The sequence below is a fragment of the Eulemur rufifrons genome, chromosome 14 (genome assembly GCF_041146395.1).
Source record: "Eulemur rufifrons isolate Redbay chromosome 14, OSU_ERuf_1, whole genome shotgun sequence".
In the NCBI taxonomy this organism is placed as follows: Eukaryota; Metazoa; Chordata; class Mammalia; order Primates; family Lemuridae; genus Eulemur; species Eulemur rufifrons.
Window position 1 is genome coordinate 36,776,624 of NC_090996.1, and position 20,109 is coordinate 36,796,732.

Below are 20,109 nucleotides of genomic sequence, written 5' to 3' on the forward strand. Positions count from 1 at the left end.
GTTTACAATATTGTAATTCTTTTTTTTTTTTTTTGAGACAGGGTCCTGCTCTGTCTCCCAGGCTAGAGTGCCGTGGCATCATCATAGCTCACAGCAACCTCCAACTCCTGGGCTCAAGTGGTCCTCCTGCCACAGGCTCTGGAGTAGCTGGGACTATAGATTCATGCCACCATGCCCAGCTAATTTTTCTATTTTTTGTAGAGATGGGGTCTCGTTCTAGCTCAAGCTGGTCGTGAACTCCTGGCCTGAAATGATCCTCCTGCCTCGACTCCTGTTCTAATTACTCTAATTGGGCTTACTTTTCGTCCTTTTCCCCCTTTCCTGCCTTTCATTGGATAGGTTGAGTTTTTTTTTTTTTTCTACTATTGTTCTTATGCTGGTTGTCCTTTAGACCCATTCCTGTTTATTTCTGCATATTGATTACACTTAAAGTAGCTTTTTCTTCCCCCACATACGACAAATACTCTAGCACACTCTTATGTTCTCAGGATGTGTGTCCTGACTCCCCGTTCCCAGTGAATGTATTGCTAGTATTTTAAGTCAGAGTTTTTTTTGATATCAAGGCATTTGACTACTTTTACTTTGTTTCTCCCTTTTTCTTTTTCTTTTCAATATTCCTCCAAGATTGTGTTTAGTGGGCTTTATGTGACATTCTGAGGCTTTGTATTCTTGAGAATATTTTTACCTAACATATTGGAATGATATTTTGTCTGGATGGAAAATTCTAAATGTAAAGTTCTTTTAATTCAAGACTTTTAAAATAGAGGTAACAATCCCTTACCTGGAATTCCAAAATCAAAAAAAGATCTGAAAACCAAAGGACTTTTTGTAACTCATTTGGCAACAAAACCCAACAAGCTGACATGAGGCTGTTTATGGCTCGTTTGGCAGAAGAACCCAACCTGAACTGACATGAGGGTATTTATGGCTTTTTTTTTTTTTTTTTTTTAGACAGAGTCTCACTCTGTTGCCCAGGCTAGAGTGAGTGCCGTGGCATCAGCCTAGCTCACAGCAACCTCAAACTCCTGAGCTCAAGCGATCCTCCTGTCTCAGCCTCCCAAGTAGCTGGGACTACAGGCATGCGCCACCATGCCCGGCTAATTTTTTTTTATATATATATTTTTAGCTGTCCATATAATTTCTTTCTATTTTTAGTAGAGATGGGGTCTCGCTCTTGCTCAGGCTGGTCTCGAACTCCTGAGCTCAAACGATCCGCCCACCTCGGCCTCCCAGAGTGCTAGGATTACAGGCGTGAGCCACCGCGCCCGGCCTTTATGGCTTTTATTCATCTCATTTAGTGTGAGTATTTACAGATTTTGCTTCAAAATATTAATGAGTTCAATTATGGGTTAGTGCCTTAGACACTGCTCTGGATGTTACATACTATATGATATATACCATATTACTTTTGTAAAATCTTAAAAATTCTTGTCTTAGTCTGTTTTGTCTGTCTGTAACAGAATACTACAGACTGGGCAGTTTATAATGAATCAGAAGTTTATTGGCTCACAGTTCTGGAGGATAGGAAGTCCAAGAGCGAGAGGCTGGTATCTCGCTGGGCAGAGAAAGCGAGGCAGTGGGGGAACTCGCCCCTTTATAATGAACCCCTCCTGATGGACGCACTCTCAGTGCAGGGCCAGCATGAATCCGTCCGTGAGGGCTGATCCTTAGTCCCAATACTGTTGCATTGGATATTGAGTTTCCAACACATGGTTTTTGGAGGATACATTCAAGCTATAGCAATTTTAAATTCTGAAAAAACCCTTGCCTCAAGAAGTATGGATTGTGAATTTGGGTTACTCCATCTTGTATCCAGTGTTACTTGCTGTGATATGTATTAATCTTATTCTTTTGCTTTGGCGTTGGTCTATTCTTTTCTTTCAGTGTTTTCGAATTTTTTCTTTGGTGAACTTAAATTTTCTAGGAATAGTTTCCTCTGTTATTTGGCTCTTTGAGCCCTTATAATACTGACTTCTTTTATCTTTAATTTTGGGAAGTTACCCTCATTATTTCTTGAAATGCTTTATTTCTTCCCTCCTTCTGAAACTCCGATTATCTGGATATTGTCTCTTTTTCATGCTCAATATTTCTACTTGATTCTTTTTTGTTGTTTCTTGTTTCATTTCGTAGTGTTTACATCTCTCATTGACTTCTCAGGGCTGTATTCTTGGATCCTCCATTCCAATAATTCTACTTCAGATGGCATAAATTGTTTAGTGTGTTGTCTTTCTTTTACAGTAGTTTTATGCTCCAGATGTATCTGTTTGTCTATGTCCCTTGGGGGGGGGTATTAGTTACTTACTCTAATGTGCATTGGAATTTGTGTCAGTCCAGGTGAGTTTAAGGAGAGGAAGGGCCTGAGTCTCAGGTCAGCCAGCCGCCTGGCACCGCTGAAGTGCTGTTGAGTCTCCTCTCGGCTGATGCTGCATCAGGCAACTTCTGATGAGGGTTTGCTTCTTGCACTCTCAGAATGAGTAATATCGGGAAGAGGCAGTGTCCTTAGATCATAACTCCCTCTCGGCTCCGCACCCCTGGCCCTTGCTGTGGGAGCACGAGTGGGGGCAGGAAGGGTGAGCGCCGAGGGCACTGCACCTGTTTCCACAGCTTTCCCCCACAGGGTTTCTGTGTTGTCTGCATTTTATCTTGCTGCCAAAGACATCTAGGCTGCTGCTGCTAATTTCTGTGGTGAAGGGACAATCAAGGAGGGGCAAGGGCAGAATTCAAAAAAGCTTTTAGCTAATCTGTCTTTTAACTCCGACCTCTGCTGCCCTTTGCTTCTGGTCACCAGTTTCCTCTCAGATAAGTTCAGTACAGCTTCTGGATCTCCAGCAGTTTCTGTTTGTTTTTGTTGCTGCTGCTGTTACTGTTCCTGGAATCTGGATTTACTTCTGTTTTTTCCTTCCCAGGGTTGATTCTGTTGGGACCAGAAGCCTATGACAGTTTGCAATCTTGATAGGAATTGGATGACCTCATTTGGGCCAATAAGGATAGTTACACAAAGATTTCCTCAAAAAACATGAAAATCTTTAGTTAAAAAGTGTATGCAGGCCGGGCACGGTGGCTCATGCCTGTAATCCTAGCACTCTGGGAGGCCGAGGTGGGCGGATCGTTTGAGCTCAGGAGTTCGAGACCAGCCTGAGCAAGAGCGAGACCCCATCTCTACTAAAAATAGAAAGAAATTATATGGACAGCTAAAAATATATATATAAAAAAAAATTAGCCGGCATGGTGGTGCATGCCTATAGTCCCAGCTACTCGGGAGGCTGAGACAGGAGGATCGCTTGAGCTCAGGAGTTTGAGGTTGCTGTGAGCTAGGCTGATGCCACGGCACTCACTCTAGCCTGGGCAACAGAGTGAGACTCTGTCTCAAAAAAAAAAAAAGTGTATGCAAACAAAATATATACAAACTAAATGAAAATAATCATGTACTGGTTCCTGTTATCTATTGCCATATAACAAACTATCTTAGAACTTAGTGGTTTTAACGAGCAATTCTTTTATTAATAATTTACCTCTCATTTTTGAAGGTCAGGAATTTGGTCAGGTATTGGCACTTCTTCTTTTATTTATTTATGTTTTTTTTTTGAGACAGAGTCTCACTCTGTTGCCTGGGCTAGAGTGCCGTGGCGTCAGCCTGGCTCACAGCAACCTCAAACTCCTGGACTCAAGCGATCCTCCTGCCTCACCTCCCTAGTAGCTGGGACTACAGGCATGCGCCACCATGCCCGGCTAATTTTTCCATTTTTTTCTAGAGACAGGGTCCCACTCATGCTCAGGCTGGTCTTGAACTTCTGAGCGGCCTTTCAAAGTGCTAGGTTTATAGGCATGAGCCACAGCCCCCAGTCTCATATTCTTTTAGTAAAGTTGTAAAATTTTATTATGTAAGTTTGCATATTTCTTGTTAGATTTGTTCTAGGTATTCTATGGATTTTTTTTTTCTATTTGAAGTCCTATTTTTATATTTTCCTAACTGATTAATATATAGGAACCTAATAATTTTTATATGCTAATTTTTAATCCAAACACCATACTGAACACTTGAATTAGTTTTTTAAATTTTATTTTTGTTTTATTATCATTTTCTTTTTTGTGATGGGATTTTGCTATGTTGCCCAGGCTGGTCTTCAAACACCTGGATGCAGGTGATCCTCCATCCTCAGCCTCCCTAGTAGCTGGGACTACAGGCATGCACTGCCGGGCCTGGTTTTCAGTTAATTTGATAATTGATATGCTTATTGTCTTCCAAATATCTCCAAATAGTGGCATTTTTTAGTTGTTTTCTGATATTTAAACTGTTTATCCTTTTGGAACTTAACTGAATTAACTAAGACCTCTAGTATAATGTTGAATAGTGCTAGTGTTGGCTGAATATCCCTGCTTATCCTGACTTTTTATAATCGACCATGTTATCAAAGATTACATTTTCAACAGTGTTTTAAAAGATTGTGGAACACTTGAGTCCTATTGCCATATTAAGTATGCCTTGTAATTTTTTGTTGAACATGATGATATACTGGGTAAAAGGAGCCATGATAAATAGGCATTTGTTGTGAGGTTTTATGTTTATCTGGTTGGGGTTTAGGCCGTTTTACTATTTACTATTTACTAGCTTTAGGTGTTGGAGGATAAAGTTTCCTCTTGTGCCCTTATGTTTGTCCTCTCTTGTCTTTGAGTTTGAGACTAAGAAGGTGCTTATTTCTTTTGTCATCCTGTTATGTGGGAGCCCTGTAGGTGTGTGACAAGGTGTGGGGGGAGGGGAGACATTAGACAGTGCTGTGGTTAGTTCTCAGGTTTTCAGTGAGTCTGTGCCCCTGGCTGTGACCTACACAAAAGTGCTTCTCAGTTTTGTTTTGTTTCTACCCCCAAGTGAGACAAAAAGGCTGGAGCAGACTGGAGTGGGATATTTATTTCCCCTCCCCCAACTTGGTTAGTTTTTGGTAAAAACGGGTTGGTTAGGCTCTGGTGAAAGTTTCTCTCGAGGGCCAGCCTTACTAGGGGAACAGAATGCGCTGGTGTGTTGCACCATGGCTGCCTTCCCCTCCCTTTGCTGAGGCACAGGAGACTTTCTCTGACCTTCACTGTGGGAACCTGGTAGGACGGTTCCCGGAGGTGAAACCCACAGCTGTGTGGGGGCCTGCCTAAGACCAGGCACCCCTGGCGTCCTTAACTCTTAAACTTGTCTACGCTGAGCCTCCAGCTAGTCATAAATTACAGTTTAGATTTTCCTGCCCTGGTACTGGGTCCTGCAGAGTTTCTGCTTGTGGGTTTCTGTTCTGGCTGAGTTGTGGTTCTCTGTGTCTGCCTGCCTGTCTCTCTCATTTGGGGAGCAGCAGTTTCCTGTGTACCCTCATTTCTCCAGTGGATCTGAGATGTTGGGATTTCCATTTGTTCAGCCTTTTTCTTGTTCTGTGGACGGGAATGATGATCTCTAAGCTCCTTACAGATCAGAAACCAGAAGTCAGATTGCCATATTTTTTCAAGATTGATTGATTGATTGATTGCCAGTATTCACATTATAATAAAGTGACTTCTATTCAGGGATGTTAAAAGGTCTACTTATCAATAGCTAAAGTAGAAAGGCACAGATTAGAAATTTAGGTAGCAGGAACATGAAGCCTTAGAGTTACAAGAATGAAACATCAGAAATACATTTTCTGCTGAGGATTTGCAACTTTTTATTTTGCATACAATATTTAACATGTCAGCATTGTGTTGTTTAATAAATATATGTCTATGTGAAATATTCCACAGAAACTCCATGGACATCTGATTTCTTAACCTTTTTGGCCTGCAGGGCCTCTGGTCATCATAGTGGAATAATAGTTTGCTTGTTGGCATCAGGAAACAGATTTAAAGAAAGCATTAATAATTTTATGTCTCTTTACATTCTGCAAAAATATCCTTAATGTTCTACTGGACTGTAGCAAGACTGCCTTATCTGAAAGCTGCTTGGTCGTCTCTGAAATTATCTTTTCTAAAGTATTTACTGAAATAAAATGCTGCGTGCCAATTCTCCCACTTGTTCTTCTATCACCCTGCTCTTGCACATTCCATGTGTGAAAAAGGAACAACCCGATATTGGGAAGAAAATAGAATGCATTTTTCTCAGTAGTAGCATAAGAATCATTTTTCTCTTCCTACTCCTTCATTTTAATACAGTACAATACAGAGTATAATAAGGTCCCAATGTTTTGAGCTGTGGTAATCTGAAACTTTTTAACTGACTGTAAGTGCTGGAGTTGCTGTTGCCAGATACAGCAAAGGTTATGGATTTTAAATTGGGTGGTCGCTGCCTTGCAATTTAGTTTAAAACAAAAGAGAAAGATCTGTTAGCTGTTTACAGAACTGTAGTGGATTCTTTACCTACTTACTGTTGTGCATCACAGTGCTGGTGAACTTCTAAGGTGAGCTTAAAAACAATGAACACTGATTTACAGGGGAAAAAAACGCCACTTTTCTGTTTATATTATCTGCCTTCCCTTCTAATGTTTTCCCACATGGCATTGATATTTTGTGATACTGCTTGTCTCTGAAATGTATCATTTTAGACATATATGTAGTTACCATACATTTGTACAATTAATAACACTCTGGTATTTCTATAATGAGCCAGGTACTGATGAAATAATAATAAAACAGACATCATTTCTCCCCTCATGGCTCTCACTCTAGTGGAGAAGATATTTACTGTACAAATGTGTATGTGATATCAGGGGATGATAACTGCTCTGTGGGAAAAGAAGATAGAGAATGACAAAAGCAATCCATGTGTACCATCTTCACAATTTACCATAGCCCTATGTTACCTGTAATGTTATTCTGTATTTTTCTTTAAATGATTCTCCTTTTCACAAAAATTTAAGTGTGAAAAATAATTCACTCTTACATATAAGAAAGAAATATTATTTCCCATAAATAAAAGATATACATAAGCATACACTAAATTAAATACATAACTGTTATTAATATTTATATATAATTATGTAATTAAATATATAATGTTATTAATATTTTTATATACCTCCCAAAGTTATCTCAAGTACTTCTAGTGTGTATCTGCCACACTTTCCAAAATACTAGTGTTAGCACATGGTAACTATACACAGACTGGATTCAAACTCTAATTCTTGTTAACTGTGACTTGGCGCAATGAGTTTCTTAGATTCCGTTTTCTCATCTGTGAAGTCAGGTTGATGGTTTTACTCTCATAGCCTTCGTTATTGTACGGGCTAAATAATGCCAGTGAAGAGTGCCTGTCACATAGTAAGAGCTCAATAATTGCTAGTCCTTATTACTGTTTTTATTATCTTAATCCTCAGATATCTTTTTTATCTGACACTAGTCATCCTAAACAAAATACATCTCCCAAGAAAGACGGTTTAAAAAATGGTGATATAAATGTAGACTTTGATCAACTGAAAGTTGATGATAAAAGTTAGTATAAAAATATATTATCTTTCATAGTTGCCAGAAAACAGTCAAGGTTTAAAATATCTCCAGTGTTTATTCATTAAGTCAAAATAAATATTTTTAATTGACTACAATGGCATCATTCTGATTGTGAATGTTAACTATGTTCTTATTTTTGCTTGACTTGTCTTTAAAGTCACCTAATATATCCGATAATGCTGAATAATAATACGGACTTTTATTCTTCTGCTTCATGTTTCCAATTTGAAAACTTTCTGTCTTGTGTCTAATTGTATCTCTGTAAATTGTGTACATTTTTTAGTTTTCTCCTCTAAGAAAAGAGATTATGGTCATTCCAAAAAGATCATTAATTTTAATGATATAAAGAGCTGCAGCACTACTTAGTCCTTTTAAAGAAGTTTTATCTTATTCTGTATATAATGTCTTTTTTCCAATAAATAACAACTGAAAAATCAGAATAGTAACAGTTTTAATAAACTGGGAATCAATATTAATTAAAGGGAAACTAGGAAGCAGATCACTCAAACTGAAAAGAACTTTTCATTTCGGGACTGCTGAAATCTCTTCTCACAGAAGCTTTATGCTTGGTTCTCTTATTTTGCTTAATATTCATCTTTAGGTTTGTATATAAAACAAGTAATTATAGTGATTCATCATGCTTTTTAGATAGCTTTTCAGAGGGTTAAACATTGTAGGTAATTCATAGCTCATTGTTTTCAATTTATGAGACTGTAGAAATTACCAAGAAATAAGTGAAGACTGGTTTGATGTTAAAGAAAACCTGACAGGAGTTGACTTCTCAGGAAGGAAAGAAAATCAAATAGAACAAGATAGATGGAATCTGAAGTTTACACTAGGTTGGTTTAACAATTTACTGAGGAATCCTAACCTATTTGTAAAATAATACTTACCTGCTTCTGTGTTGTGTGAGAAATTGGCCAGTTGGAGGTCAACTTTTTAAAGAGCAGAAAATTGCTAAAAGCTTAAACCCAAGATTTAGTTAGCAAGTAGATAAGCTGCATTCTTTTCCACTGATCCCTCACTGGACACTTTCCAGGTGCGGTTACCTGGTGAACAAAACCAACTTCTCAGTTTTCCTCAGGTAATCAGTACTAATCTATCAAATCGGTATTAGTGATGGAAACTATTTGCTTTCCCTCACTTTAATAATTTCATCTATTTCAGGAGTATTTTCATCTTTAGATAGTCCTTAAATGTTTATAATAGTTAGAATAATCACAGGCACTAGAGAAAATTCTATCATTTCTTGTGATAGTTATGCTACCTCTCTTTATTTTTATCTGTATGTTTCTGTGGGTTTTTAAATTTTCCATATTAGCGATGGTTTTATTTTTTTCTGCTTGTATAAATAATGGCTTACTAAGATTTTTAAATAAAATATGAAAATATAAGAAAATTAAAATTACCTGAAGTTTCTCCAACCTTCAGTAACCACTATGAATATTTTAGTGAGCATTTCAATGCATTTCTTTATGCATATATTAATACATATACACAACTTAAAATATTATATCATCTGATTTAATTGTAACTTTTTTTCTTTCCTTGCATTATTTTCCACCATATCACTTGTCACAATACTGTGTGTTTTGCTTACTTGATACTTGATTGATTACTGGGTTCACTGCCTTCCCACCCTTACATACTAGCTCAGCAAGATCAGGGATTTTGTTCACTGCCAAGTACAGCGTGCAGCCCATAGAGTATCCAGTAGATATTTTGCATTGAATTAGTGAAGGGTTAGGTGATGGGTGTAATGTATACCTTCTGACTCCTTTAGTGTACTATAGCTCTTTACTTCTTTTTCACTGCAATATAAAAATGTAAAGTTAGGTAGTTTCACTATTTTCTCTGTAGAATACATTTATAATCCAAAGAGATTAACAAATTAAATGAAGTAAGTTAATGAAGAAGGTTAGGTATTGATTACCTAAAGATGAAAGACTCTGCCTGAATTCTAGCACCAATACTTAACAGATTTGTGACCTAAACTCCATGACCTCAGTATCATCATCTGTAAAATGGAAATAATATTAATAATAGCTCCCTCATGGGGTGGTTGGGAGAATCATGTGAGGTGATGTGTATATAAAGTGCTTAGCATGTTGCCTGGAGCAGAGCATTCAATAAGTGCTAGGCTACTCTTGTTACTATTATTACTTAATGAACACAATAAAATTTACAAATCTCCCATTATTATTTAAAAATTATTAAAACATAAGTAAAAGTACTCATGGATTCATTCGACAATATTTGTGTACTCCCTCTGTGCCAGGTACAGGATTTGCTAGTAATTCAAGTCTCAATTCAGTGAATCTTTGATTTCAGACCAGGTTCCCTTCACAATATTGACTATGAGATGACAGCCTAAGAATTTTGAATTTTTTTTTGTCAAGCAAGAAAAAAAAATTATCTATAATCCTAGTATTTGTGGTTTCCAAAATCATGCTGTCTAACTCAAGTAATTTGTCTGTTTTTTTCTTATGTGCTCTTAACATTATCACAAGCTGTATAATACCTGCTGTTGATATTTTCTGATTGAAAGGTTTTCTTGGTACGTTATTTCCCCAACAAAGGAATGTGTGTAAAGAGGTCTCTGAAACCACTAGCTCTAGCCAGCACTAACACTAAGGAGTTAAGATCCTGTGTACAGCCAGTGTTCTCATAGCACTTCTCTGAACCAGGGACAAATGACAGACTTTTTTAGTCGTGATGTACAGTCAGCCCATGGGTTCTGTATTCATGGATTCAACCAACTTTCTTGTTGTTATTTCCTAAACAATGCAGCATAACAACTATTTACATATAATTTACATTTTATTAGGTATTATGAGTAATCTAGAGATAATTTAACGTATATAGGAGGATGTCTGTGGATTATATGCAAATACTATGCCATTTTATATAAGGGATTTGAGCATCCTCAGATCTTGGTATCCGTAGGGAGTCCTAGAACTAGTCCCCCGGGGATACCAAAGGACAGCTGTAACTGATTACTCCATTTAGATGTAATTTATTCATTTGAGCTATGAGAAACTTAATATCAACTAATCCATGCCCATTTATTTTTCAAGATGATACGATTAAGGCCCTGAAATCTTAACACTGTACTCCAGGCTTTGGTCTTCAGTCTGGTCATGCTGATATTTGTTGATAACTTTATGATAAGCTTTGTGATAGTAAAAAGAAACCATGAAATATTTGGCAAGTTTTCATTTTTTCTTAAACATCTCAATACAATGATGATCATTTCTGTGGTATATTCTGTTTTTCTACAAGCAGAAATGTATGCTGAACCCTTACGAAGAGATGAAGGTTATTTGGTACATGTTGGTGGTCTCTGCCCTTCAGTATCTGAGGTATGCCAAGATTTCTTTTTGAACTTCATATTATTTCTCTTTTTTTAGGCTGATTGAAGGTCTCATTTCTGAAATACCTAGTTTCTGAAATTTCAATTTATGATTCTTCTACTAACTACAGATGTGTTTCCCAAATTCAGTCCAAAGTGCATTACTGTGTGCCTGCTGCTCACTGGAGGTTCTGTACCAGACATCAGCCACCGTGGGGATACAGTCAAAGGCCATTCCCACAGGAGGGTCCCAGGCTAGTATAGGGGGCCATGCAGACAAATAGTTGCAGTCATTATAGACAAATAGCTGCAGTCATTAGTTCGTGCTGTTCTTAATCAGATCTTTCTTGGATTATACTTTGTAGCTTGTTACTAGTGGTATGTAGCAGACTGACTGACTTCCGTGTGCTTTATCTTGTTATGCACTGTTTCACAGGGAATGTAGAGTGCCTTAGTTAAGGAGAACGGACTCCAGAAAGAGAGAACTTTGGCTGAATTCCCAGGTCTGTCAGCAACTTGATGAATAAATTGGGCAATTTACTTGACCTTTTTGTACCTCAGCCTCCTCTTTGTCTATAAAGTGAGGTTGATAGTACTGTCATAGCGATGTTGTGAAACTATGAGTTAAGTTTGTAAAGCACTAGGAGTAAAGCCTGGCACATAGTAGATGCTCAGAAAATTGTATTCCATTATTTCTGAGTTTAATTACTTTTCAGATGACACTTTTATACTTTTTAGGTAGATAGCTACATCATCTATATATAATCTCTTCCAATCTGTATGTTGCTACTTTCTATTTTGTGACATTGTCAGATCATTCAAATCACAATGGTGATGGAAATACCTTTACTGTCTTCTGATAAAAAAATGATGGCTGTTCATTTCAGATATGAAAATCTTTATCAATTAAGAGAGAATCCTGTTTGTAGTTGGGGTTGAAATTTGTTAAAAAACAGGTGTTTAATTTTATTTAATGGAGTCACCTAAGAGTATATGCTTTCTAAATTTTACTCATTAATGTGGTATTAATTCATTTCATTAAAGTAGTATTATAATCCTAGTAGTATTACCTGATGTGAAAGATTCTTTTAGCATCTTGTTGAATCCTTAAGAAAAGAAAACCCCACAGTTTGTTTTAAGTATTATACATACTGTGTGGAAATTTAGAAAATACAATTAAATGCAAAAATACAAGGAGGTTATAAAAAATTATCCATAGTCCCATCATTTGAAAACAACCACTTTTCAGATTTGGTGTGTATCCTTCCACTGACACTCTCTAGGTCTGGTGCTTTTATAGGAATAGCTCTTGCCTGACTTTCTCAATTACATGGTTAAAGTTCTGATTTGATGTTCCAACTTTTTTTGTTTTTTTGGTCTAAATATTTCCCCACAACAAGGCCATAAAGATATTCTCTTAAATATTCTGGTAAATGTTTTAAATTTTGACTTTCACATTGCAAGCCTTTGAGTCATCTGGAGGTTATGTTTGAACATAGGAATTAATTTTAATTTTTTTAGTATAAATAGTCCCCAGATTGCTAATCTCTGCAACTTTATCATATATCAGCTTTGCAAATGTTTTACTTTAAATTTTAATGTAAAATTAATAGGAGATAATTCATGAGAAATGCTTAGTATCTTTTATTTCTCATCTTTAATTTGGTTTTTATTTAGTTATCCTAAATAAACATTCTTCCTGATTTCAAGCTAAGTATATTAACCTTTTTTTTTTTTTTTTTTTTTTTTTTTTTTTGAGACAGAGTCTCACTCTGTTGCCCGGGCTAGAGTGAGTGCCGTGGCATCAGCCTAGCTCACAGCAACCTCCAACTCCTGGGCTCGAGCGATCCTCCTGCCTCAGCCTCCCGAGTAGCTGGGACTACAGGCATTCGCCACCATGCCCGGCTACTTTTTTCTATATATATATTTTTAGCTGTCCATATAATTTCTTTTTATTTTTAGTAGAGACAGGGTCTCGTTCAGGCTGGTCTCGAACTCCTGACCTTGAGCGATCCACCCGCCTTGGCCTCCCAGGGTGCTAGGATTATAGACGTGAGCTACTGCGCCCGGCTTAATATATCAACCTTTATAAGAGCATTTATTATTGTGAAAACTATATTTGAGCCAGTGGTTACAAAATGAAGTTTGAGGTAATTTAAAGTCAATGAAAAACCTTTTGGTTTTCTGCTTTCTATTTTAGATATGCATCTCTTGCTTTCCAAAAAAACGAAACAAGAAACAGGGATATAAAGATGGCTGTGAAGGAAATGAATGGTGCCAAAAAGGTGGGGCCCTGCTGCTTTCCAGTCTTTTTTTTCTTCTTTATTCCTGAATAGTGCTACTCTGTAAGTAACTAATTATTATACTTTCATGACTTTTTATAGCTAATGTTATCTCATAATTATTAAAACCATAAAAGGTAGTCATTTTATTGTTTTATGCCCTCACCTGTACCTCACTGAGGTTTAAACACGATGTGGAAAATGATGGAAGTTTGCTCTGCCTCCTGCTCATCCTGTGTGACTCTGCGAGAGCTACCTCACTCTCTGAGCTTTTTGTCTTAAAATGAGGATAATAGTTCTTACCTCAAATATTTAGAAGTTTAAATGAGCTTAATATGGAAAAATTCTTAGTACAATGTACTGAGGATGTACTCAGTAAGTACAGCTATTATCATTGCTATTAACATACCAGTAATTTGGCTTTTTCTTGGAGAGCTCATTTTTTCTGTGGTTTCAACTATCACTTTAAACTATCACATTCCAATCTTTTCACTTATTTATTGAACAAAGAGTTATTACATACCAACTGTGTACATTGTTCTAGGAACTGGGAAAGCAACAGTGAACAAAATAGACAAAAATCTGTGCTTTTATATGAAGCTTAAATCTAGTGGGAGAGATAATGGCAATAAGTAAAATGTAATATTCTGGTGTGACAGAGCTAATATTTTATGTATTTTGCCCTGACTTTTCATCTAGGATTTAAAGTCTGAGCCCTTCCTTTGTTGAATTTTTACAGGATTTACAGTGGTTTACCTTGCATGGTTAATAGTAACTAATTGATCATTTTAATTTTATCTTTCACAAGTGAAGGAGGCTGCACTTTATATTACTAGTTCCCCCCCCCCATAACCTGTGATACAATTCTGGGCATGTAGTTTGTGTTCATTACATACGGTATTTAGTAATATTTAGAATATTTATAATTGCTCTTCAGACCAGCCTTTATCAGGTGGATTGATTAAAAGAATTAAGTTTTAATACCCTAACCCTAAAACATTCATTTTATTTAATGGGTTAACCCCTCTCCTTGGCATCTAGAATGAGTCTGATTATGTCCTGTCTTTGGGAGGGTGGAGAAAATAGTTACACCATGTGCTGTGTTCTGGGGTTCAGAGGAAGAATCCCAGTTGAGGAAGGCTGATTTAGACATAGTCTCATAGACTTTATCATTACTATAAAAGATTATGTTGGGCATGTTTTCTTAATACATAGCCCTGAACACCGCTGAAGTAAATTTACTTGGTATAAATAAAGTAAAATTTTCAGAGCAATTTATTTTATTTATAATTCAATAATAAGCTGGATTATCACTATGTAATGGTTTTAAGAAAACTTTTAAAATGCTTATTTAGGGTGTCAAGAGTTGTAAACAAATTGAATCTGCTACATTATTACCTGATGCACCTGTTAGATTCATACCTCCAAATACTCTGAACTTGCGTTCACCAACATCATGAAGTGACTGGCTGAACTACATCCAGAAGTCAGCAGGTAAGAACTAAAATTATATTTTAATTGGTTTTAAGCTTTTTATGTAAAAGCATAGTTCCATTCAGTAACTTAGCTATAGTCAGATTGTGTTACTTTGGAAAAGACAAATGCTCATGTATGTTTTCATTTTGCCTAGAGACCATATTATAGAAGCTCTTCAGGAAGTAAGAATAAATCCTAAAGGGTTTCTGAATGGCTTATCTGTTAATACTGTTGTGGAAATGACTTCATCTGTTCTGAAAAACTCTTGTTTTTATTCCTAACTGGAAGCAGAGATCATACAACATATTCTTTTTTATTTAAATATTACTTTAAAATTTTAAGCTATTGATTTCATTTTTCACATAAAATGAATATTAAATTACAAATAATAAAATATAAAATTTAAAAACAAACATATTACTATTAATATAAAACCATTTACCCCAAAATTGCTTGGTTTAACATTCGTCATCTCACAGTTTGCAGATTAAGATTCAAGGCTGGCTTAGCTGGGTAGTTTGCGTTCAGAGTCTTTCATGTTGCAGTAAAGAAGTTGGCCTGGACTGTAGTATCCAGAGGCCACACTGAGCCTGGAGGGTCTCCTAAGACGGCTAATTCACCTGGCTGTTGGCAAGAGGCCTCAATGCCTTACTGCATGGGCCTTTCCACAGGACTCCTCGAATCCCTTTACACTGTGGCAGCTGGCCTCCCCTGAGCAAGAGAGCAAGGGGGAAGCTGCTCTGACCCACCCTCAGGAGTCACAATCCATCATTTTGCCACATTCTATTAGATGAAGGTCACTACATGCAACTCATACTCAAGGGGAGGGAAATTTAACCCCACCTCTTAAAGAAAGGCATATCAAAGAATTTGTTTATATATTTTAAAATGACCAGCAGTGAACATATACAATACCTTTTTACAACATAACTTCTGTTTCCAGTCATACGTGTGTAGATGACTCAAGCCAACCGTCCACTGAGAACAGCTAGAAAACCTGAATAAATATTAAAAAAAAAAAAATCTGCTTGAAGGCACCGATGAGCTATCTAGATAATGATGAATTACTGGATCAGGGTACAAAGAGGAGTCTCAAAGTATGCCCAGTGTTTGGGGGTACTTTCCCCCAGTATTATTTGCAGAGGGGAAGCTAGGAGGGCATGGGCCATTTTCATAGCATTGCAGCCAGGGGGATGGGTGTTGAGCCTAAGAATACTGAGTTATAGAAATGCCCCCTGTATTTCTGGAGACAAGATTTGATTTCAGAAGTCAAATAAGGCTTTGCCTTAAAGAAAAAATAAATTAAATAAAATAAATTAAATAAAAAAATTAAAAAAGAGAAAAAAGAAGAAAAAAGAAAGGGGGGGTAAACTTTCACTTTAAGCAAGAGCTCTCTGCGCGGCTCAAGCCAGCAGCTTTAAGCTTGGGAACTGCTGCTTTCTAATGTAAACGATTCCCAGAAGCATGATCCACCCTTGAGAGAGGCTGATAAAAATACTTAAAAAAAAACAAACTAAGATCTTAAAAAAGATGATCAAGTTATTGCTCAAATTCAACAGTGCTATATTGGAGCATAAGAGAAAATAGCTTCTAAACAGTCTGTGTTTTCTTGTGTAAAATGTTAAAGAAAATGTTAATAAAACTTATGCAGATTTCATAAGTTTTATTATGAAACTTATGAATTACAAGATGTTGTGCAAAAAACGGTTAGTCTGCCTGACTTGAAAAATTTAATGTTACATATATTGGCTTTTAATAATGCTAATTCAAAGTGTTAGCGGCTTTTACATCCGCCGCTCAATATTGGCAAATTTTTATTAATGACCAAAGACCTCAATTAGAAAAAATCTTTTGTTAGACTTATAGATACTGGAGCTGACGTTAAAATTATTTCTAAAAGTTTTTGGCCAAAAGCTTGGCCTTTACAACAAGTTCCTACTGTTCTTACCAGAATAGGAATGATGACTGACATATTTCAAAGTTGACAAATTTTAAATTGTTCAGGCCCTGATGGACAGACAGCCACTTTAAAACCTTACGTGGCTAACATCACTATTAATTTGTGGGGAGGAGATTTGTTACAGCAGTGGGGAGCATACATTAGTACACCTAATACATCTGCTAAACGGGTTATGCGAAATATGAATTATAACCCTTGTTTTGGTTTGGGTAAAAGGAGCCAAGGGGCTAAGACTTTTGAGGCACCAAAGGCACATACTTCTCGGCATGGTTTAGGCTATCCAAATTTTGGATAGCGGCCACTGCTACTGAAAAGCACCATTATGCTCTGGTTTTAAATTGGATATCACAAAAGCCTATGTGGACAGAGCAGTGGTCACTAAAACAAAAAAACAAACAAACAAAAAAAATTGGGTGCTCTTCAAATATTAGTAAAAGAACAATTACAAGCAGGACATATAGAGGAGTCCACCAGTCCGTGAAATTCTCCTATATTTGTTATTAAAAAAGAAATCTGGCAAATGACAAATGTTAACTGATTTAAGAAAAGTCAATGCAATTATACAATCAATAATCAAGCCAAACATATTGTTTCTCATTGTCCCACTTGTCAATTAATTAATCAGCCTAAATTTTCTGCAGGAGTTAATCCTCGAGGTCTCTCACCAAATAAATTATGACAAATGGATGTTACACATATTCCTGAATTTGGCAAGTTAGATGTTGTACATGTTACTGTAGATACTTATTCCGGTCTTATTATGGCTACTCCATCCTCTGGAGAAACTCTTAGACATATGTTCTCACACTTACACTCCTGTTTTATATACATGGGAGTCCCAGCCACCATTAAAACTGACAATGGCCCTGCTTACACTAGTCATTCCTTTACAGCTTTTTGTATTAAATGGGACATCAAACACATTACTTGCATTCCTTATAATCCTCAAGGACAAGGCATTATAGAACGTACAATCAAACTTTAAAAAAACATGTTATTAAAACAAAAAGGGGGAGGTACACAGTCTCCCAAAGATAGAATAAATCAAGCCTCATTTACCTAAAATTTTTTCAATATTTGTAAGGAAGATAAATTAACAGCAATAGAAAAGCATTGGAATAGGAGTCCACAATCAGACTCTTTCCCTCACCAGCCTATCTGGTGGAAAGATGATGTAGAAAATAAATGGAAAAAAGGATGTGCGGGAGTGTTTTTGCTTGTGTTTTGACAGATGACAGACCAACAGTCTGGATTCCAAACAGAAGAATCAAAGCCAGAGTGGAAACTCGAGGGGAAAAAGCGGAAGACATGTCAGGCACAGACCATGACGTGGGGACAGCTGAAGAGAACATACGAAGAAGCAGACAGGATATTGAACTGGACATCTGTACCTAAAACATCTGCAAATCTTTTTCTTGCCATGATCTGCGTGGTGAGCATGATGGTAAGAGTGTCTGGCAACCAGACACATCACTATTGAGCATTCTAAAATTGCACCCACAGATATATCCCTTTGTAAGAAAGTAATAATTTCTGACTCTGACTCTAAAACTTGGGTACAATGGGACAATTGTAGAGCTCACACGGGGCGCATTCTTGCTGGGTCCACAGCTTATGGTGTTGTCCTAGACTGGAGTCCCTATCGACATCCTGCCTCCTCTCACAATTTTAAAAAGCTTCATTGGAATAAAACTGCCACCTCGATGTCTGTAAAAGACACTGACCTTAAAAGTCATATTACATGGCTCAATGATGGTAGGAGCTCTCCAGCTCCTCATATTTTAGATGGCCCTATTCATGATCAATTGTGGAAAATATCAGCTGCTTTGCACCCTTTGCAGGCCTGGATTAGCACACACACTTTGGATACAAACAATAGCCGAGAATGGACTTTGAATTTAAATTCTACTCATTATATTCAAGTTTGTGTTAGACTGCCTTATTTATGATTGGACATGCTGTTTATAACGAACCTTCTTTCCTAGTGACCTGTGACAACTGTTCTTATTATACCTGTATTAACAATTCTGTAAAGTTCAACCCTTATAAAGAAACACTTTATATTCTCAAAGCCAGAACAGGACTGTGGTTACCTGTTAAAATGAATAGAGTCTGGCAAGAAACACCAGCAATGTTCCTTTTGGACAAACTACTTAACCACATTCTTAAACATACAAAAAGATTTATTGGTCTCTTAATAGCAGCTATTTTGGGAATCATTGCTGTCACTGCTTCTGGGGCCACCACAGGTGTGGCTCTGCATCAGACCGTTCAGACCACTGAATTTGTTCAAAATTGGCACCACAATTTAAATCAATTATGGTCTACCCAAAATCAAATTGATTCTAAATTAGTTATTCAAGTGGCTGACTTACCACAAGCAGTCACCTTGCTGAGAGACCAGGTTATAAGTCTACAAAAGCAACTTAGACTTCACTGCGATTGGAATATCACTCAATTTTGTGTTACACCTCATATATATAATCAAACTCGGTTTCCTTGGGAAAACATCAGAAAACATCTACTTAACCAAGCAAATCTGACTGAAGAGATTGGAAACTTACAACAAGAAATATTAAGTACCTTCAGTCACAAACTTAAATTGCTCTCTGAAGCTGACATTATTAATGACATCTCTTCTGGTTTAGAGTCAGCTGATCCACTTTATCATCTTAAGATCTATGGGAGTTCCACTGTTGTAAATTTTGGCATTATTTTAATCCTTTGCTTGTGTTTATTTACAGTCTGGAGAAAACTCCAAAGAAGACAAGAATCCGGAGACCAACGCCTCGCTGTGATGGCTGTCCAACTCCATCAACTTTCTTCAAAAAATAAAAAAACGGGGAGATGTTGAGCCTAAGAATATTGAGTTATAGAAATGCCCCCTGTATTTCTGGAGACAAGATTTGATTTCAGAAGTCAAATAAGGCTTTGCCTTAAAGAAAAGATAAATGTGTTATTTGAAAAGCTGCCTCCTCTCAGGAGGGCATCTTGCTGGTCAGTAGAAGCTGCACTTCAAAGAGACAGCTGTAAACTGGGCCTTTGGTTCTCACCTGTTTTGAAAGACAAGGCATGCCTTTTCCTTAGGACCAAAAGGTTGCCGGAGCTGACAGGTAGACCCCCCCCCCAGATGAGAGCTGATCATATAGATACGCTAATGCCCAAGCCGGGCCCAGATGGTACCATGCAGTTCAAGTAATTAACACAAAGAACAGCCCATGTTGACTTCTGGGATCATCTCTGTCCCCAAGAACACAATCAATGGAGCCAAGATGTCTCTGTTTGTTGCTAAAGTAATAGCCTTATCATAAAACTTAGAAGTTTGCCCCAAGATGATTTTATAACTCATTGTTCCTCTAGTTGGAGTTAGTTAAAGGATCTGTAGTAGCCTTTTAGGAGACTTTGACCCTAAAGCAAACTGCCTGTTAGTATGCAAATCCTGCTGCCCTTGGCAACGGGGAGCCTGTATGTACCCTATAAAATACCTGTGTGGAGTTTCAGTTGGGGAGATATTTTATGCGGGTAAAATATTTCCATCCGGGTACCCTCCTTTATCTATTTCCATAAACTTTTACTTTATAAACTGTATC

The 20,109-nt window shown here is 37.0% G+C and overlaps 1 protein-coding gene across 1 annotated transcript in view; it reads left to right on the top strand.

Moving 5' to 3' along the window:
• The window catches only part of ERVK3-1 (endogenous retrovirus group K3 member 1), a 52,180-nt gene extending 32,071 nt beyond the window's left edge, over window positions 1-20,109 (top strand). Inside the window, exons 2-5 of the mRNA XM_069487233.1 lie at window positions 10,735-10,811; window positions 13,002-13,086; window positions 17,751-17,963; window positions 19,264-20,109. Coding sequence (XP_069343334.1) covers window positions 10,741-10,811; window positions 13,002-13,086; window positions 17,751-17,963; window positions 19,264-19,317 — 423 coding nt within the window. The 5' untranslated portion in view covers window positions 10,735-10,740 and the 3' untranslated portion in view covers window positions 19,318-20,109. The remainder of the gene's footprint in view (window positions 1-10,734; window positions 10,812-13,001; window positions 13,087-17,750; window positions 17,964-19,263) is intronic.